The sequence below is a fragment of the Saprolegnia parasitica genome, assembly GCF_000151545.1.
Source record: "Saprolegnia parasitica CBS 223.65 unplaced genomic scaffold supercont2.8, whole genome shotgun sequence".
Lineage (NCBI taxonomy): Eukaryota > Oomycota > Saprolegniomycetes > Saprolegniales > Saprolegniaceae > Saprolegnia > Saprolegnia parasitica.
In genome coordinates, this window is record NW_012156402.1 from 522167 (window position 1) to 525822 (window position 3656).

Consider the following 3656-nt stretch of genomic DNA (forward strand, 5'->3'; position numbering starts at 1 on the left):
CAGTCGTCGCGGGCTGCGTGGTGCACGGCTTGGTCGTCGCGGGCTGCGTAGTCGACGGCTTGGTCGTCGCGGGCTGCGTGGTGCACGGCGTGGTCGTCGCGGGCTGCGTAGTAGACGGCTTGGTCGTCGCGGGCTGCGTGGTGCACGGCTTAGTCGTCGCGGGCTGCGTGGTGCACGGCTTGGTCGTCGCGGGCTGCGTAGTCGACGGCTTGGTCGTCGCGGGCTGCGTGGTGCACGGCTTGGTCGTCGTGGGCTGCGTGGTGCACGGCTTGGTCGTCGCGGGCTGCGTAGTTGACGGCTTTGGCGTCGTAGGCGCAGGCGTGGTGGTGCAAGGCTTTGGCGTAGTAGGCTTGGGCGTCGGGATTGTCGGTTGCGGCGTCGGATAGGTCGGATCCGGCGTCGGGTACATTTCATACGACTCGATTGTCTCCTCAATCGGATCGAAGCCTTCGCCTTCTTCGGCATCGAAGCGATAGATGCTGCGGGCCTGCGACTCGGCCGAGACAGCGGCAACGCCGAGCGCAGCCATGGCAACAACAGCAGCGATCTTCATGATGCGTTGAGAGACTTTGCTTTGAGGCGAAAGTTGGTAAATGAGCACGAAGAGCAACGCGGCGACCGAGCGCCGTCCGTGTGTTTGTTACCGCACAAACACGTGGTATGCTCGAAGCACGAGCGTCGTGGCGCGTGTTTTATCACAAGCTCTTGGGCAATGTATGCCAACGTATTTTATTTTCGTCTTCAACTTGGTACGGATGACACACTGCTGTGACACGCGCGCCTTTCTGCGCCAACGCCGCGAGGATCTCTACCAGAGTGGGTTTCAAGCTGCCCCTATACAGTCCATGCGCCGTGCTTTCCGACCGTAGAGTCGTCGACGACGTTGTTCGGCGCGCCGCTTTCACACCACGATTGCAGTCCTATCTTTGGCACCTTGCGTACACGCTCACACTCTACTGCCGTCGAGAGCAGCCAAAGTCCAAAGCGGCAGGAATGGGGTCAGTCGCGACCTCGGGGCTGGGCAGCAGCGAGTGCCAAGGTCGTGGGTGACGACGTGCACATCGCGGTCGCGCAAAGCGTCATCCAACGGCACCGAGTTCTTCGTCCTGGTCCTGCCTAAATGTAACGACATGCATACGGTCCATGTGGGGGTGAGTCACTGATATGGCTTTCTCGCAATGGTCTCAAACGGCACGATTCACGCCCTCTGTCTCATGCCAACAGCATACAATACAATATGTGCTTCGATCAGAGGAGACGGTCTTGAGAAAGAAAGTGTCCTCGCCGTTACATCCTGGGTTGATTCGACAACAAACGGACGGCTCCGACACGCCGGATCTGCAATCGAACACATTCACCGTGCAGTGTCAATGGGCGACGCCAATGCAGGCTACGAACAGCGGACAACGCGGAACCGATATGAGTGCAGAATCCAGCCCCGGCTCTGACGGTGTTTGCATTGGGTTGTCAGATCGAGCCATCCCATTTCAGATCTTGCGCGTGGATGTCAATGGCGACCTGCTTCCTTCCTTCCTCCTGCCGTCTACACCTGCGATGCAAACCTGGCGTGCGATACACGACCGTACACTAGGAGATGGTAGGCGGTGGCTACACGCAGAGGTAGCCAAAAACTGTGCTGCAGCTGCGACGGCGCTTGGCCGGGTGAGATGCGGTGTAGCGTGCACCGTCCACTCGAATCATAGGCTTGGCCACAAGCCCTTATATCTATACTGTATACATAGGCTTGGCCCTATCGCTTTTCTCCATCATTCCCACTGTCACTTCGAAGCACGACGCAAACCAAGCAGCCATTCCATTCCTGTGCAGTCGAATGGGCAGAAACCAGCCGGCCTCAAATCTCGTCACTAAATGATTTTCATTCTCAGCATATTTGTCGTCGTAGTGTGCGTGGTTGTAGAAAATCGAGCGTCTACGACGCGATCGTCGTTGCTTGGACGTCAATCTTGGCTTGCGACTGCGCAGAGATGCCGGCCATGCCATGCGTCTTTTGGAACTTGGGCAGCCAGTTGGCAAGGAACCACGCGTTCATGTCCTTCCACGCCTCGTCAAAGGGCACGATGGGCTCGAACGCGAGGTCGCTTGTCGCCGCCGCGATGTCGAACCACCGGTGCATCGTGAGCACGCGCACCGTGAACGGGTTGAGCTTGATGCTGCGGCCCGTGACGTACGAAATGGCGCTAGACGCATACGCGACGGGCCAGAGAACCCACGACGGCAGCTTGAACTTCTCCCAGAGACTCGGGAAGCCCATCGCGATGATGGATTCGTCGACGACCTTCCAAAAGTACGCGTACCCGGCGGGGCTCGGGTGCGTCGCGCCGTCCGTGACGATGTAAAACTTGCCGGCGGCCTTTCCGCCCGGCACGAGCGCGCGCTCACCAATGATGAGGCCGTGGGCGTAGTTGTCGACGTGCGTGAAGCACACCTTGTTAAAGCCGTAGCCGGTGCGGCCCGACGAGAAGATGCGGAGCGACCCGTTGCCGCCGGCTTCGAGGATGTTGGGCATGAAGAGGTTGTCGCGCGGGCCGTAGACTTGATGCGGCGCGATCGCGACCGTGAGCAGCTCGTCGCAGTTGGCCTTGAGCATCTCGATCTCGCCCATGGCTTTCGTGGCGGCGTAGTCCTGGAGGTACGACGCCTGCGGCAACGTCGGCATCTCGTCTTCCGTGAGCCCGTCAATGTCCGAGCCGTCAAAGCGCGTCGACGGCGACGACGACATGACGATCTTGGGCACCTTGTGCGCCTTGCACGCCTCGATGACGTTGAGCGTGCCCTGGTAGTTAACGCGGTAGTAGAGCTCGGTCGGGTGGAACGGGCCGACGGCCGCCGCCAAGTGCCACACGCAGTCGGCGCCCTCGCAGACCGCCATGACTGCGTCCTTGTCCGCAATGTCGCCGACGACGTACTCGATGCTCGGGTGCTCCCAGAAGCCGCTCGCCGGCTTGGGCACGATGTCGAACGAGATGACCTTGGTCGCGCCACGCTCAACGAGCATCTCGACGACGCGCTGGCCGACAAAGCCCGTGCCGCCCGTGACGACGCAGACGCTGGGCACAGGCGGGTACTCGCGGGCGGCGGCCTGGACCTGGAGCGGCGAGAGGAACGGAGACGGACCGACAACCATGATGGTGATGCGCAAGGGAGAGGAGGCGAGAGTTCACTTCGCACAGCTTGTGACACACGCCATTACGAATATACGGATAACATGGCATATTATCCGGATAGACAGCCGCGGTGCGGGTCCATGCAGCGGTCGCGTCGCTGCGACTGCGACTGCTTGGGACAGCCTGCGTGGGTACGCACGTCAATGGCAGTGCTTGCGATGGAAAGTAAACGCCGCCACAACGTCCGAACATCCTCCCATGTACAGTATTGTAGGATACCTTGTCTCGTTCGGACAATGGCTCGGACGCGCGCCACCCCTTCCCCTAATTTTTTCTTTAAAATACACATATAGGAAACGCTATCTTGTGATCTTGGCCAGCTTTATAAAAATAAATGTCCGAACGGTCCCAACATTTGCGGGGTATTCGATATCCGCGTAAAAAATCACATACAAAGCCGGAGTTATAAAATGCAAATGCGTGGAATACCCGATACCGAGCTCAACCTCGGACGGCTTCGTTCGGACAAGG

At 59.3% G+C, this 3656-nt stretch overlaps 2 protein-coding genes across 2 annotated transcripts; both read right to left on the reverse strand.

Moving 5' to 3' along the window:
• Positions 1–149: 149 nt before the first annotated feature.
• SPRG_03314 (hypothetical protein) lies at positions 150–414 on the reverse strand (the record flags this gene model as incomplete). Its single annotated transcript, XM_012341891.1, has 2 exons — positions 150–349; positions 408–414. The coding sequence occupies 2 exons, from the start codon at positions 412–414 to the stop codon at positions 150–152; spliced, it is 207 nt and encodes a 68-aa protein (XP_012197281.1).
• Positions 415–1845: 1431 nt separating this feature from the next.
• Positions 1846–3183, reverse strand: SPRG_03315 (hypothetical protein). The gene has a single exon (XM_012341892.1). The coding sequence runs from the start codon at positions 3143–3145 to the stop codon at positions 1931–1933; it is 1215 nt and encodes a 404-aa protein (XP_012197282.1). The 5' UTR covers positions 3146–3183; the 3' UTR covers positions 1846–1930.
• Positions 3184–3656: the final 473 nt, after the last annotated feature.

Excerpts from the sequence above, each read along its gene's own strand:
- SPRG_03315 (XM_012341892.1), bottom strand. The coding sequence starts at position 3,145 with ATGGTTGTCGGTCCGTCTCCGTTCCTCTCGCCGCTCCAGGTCCAGGCC.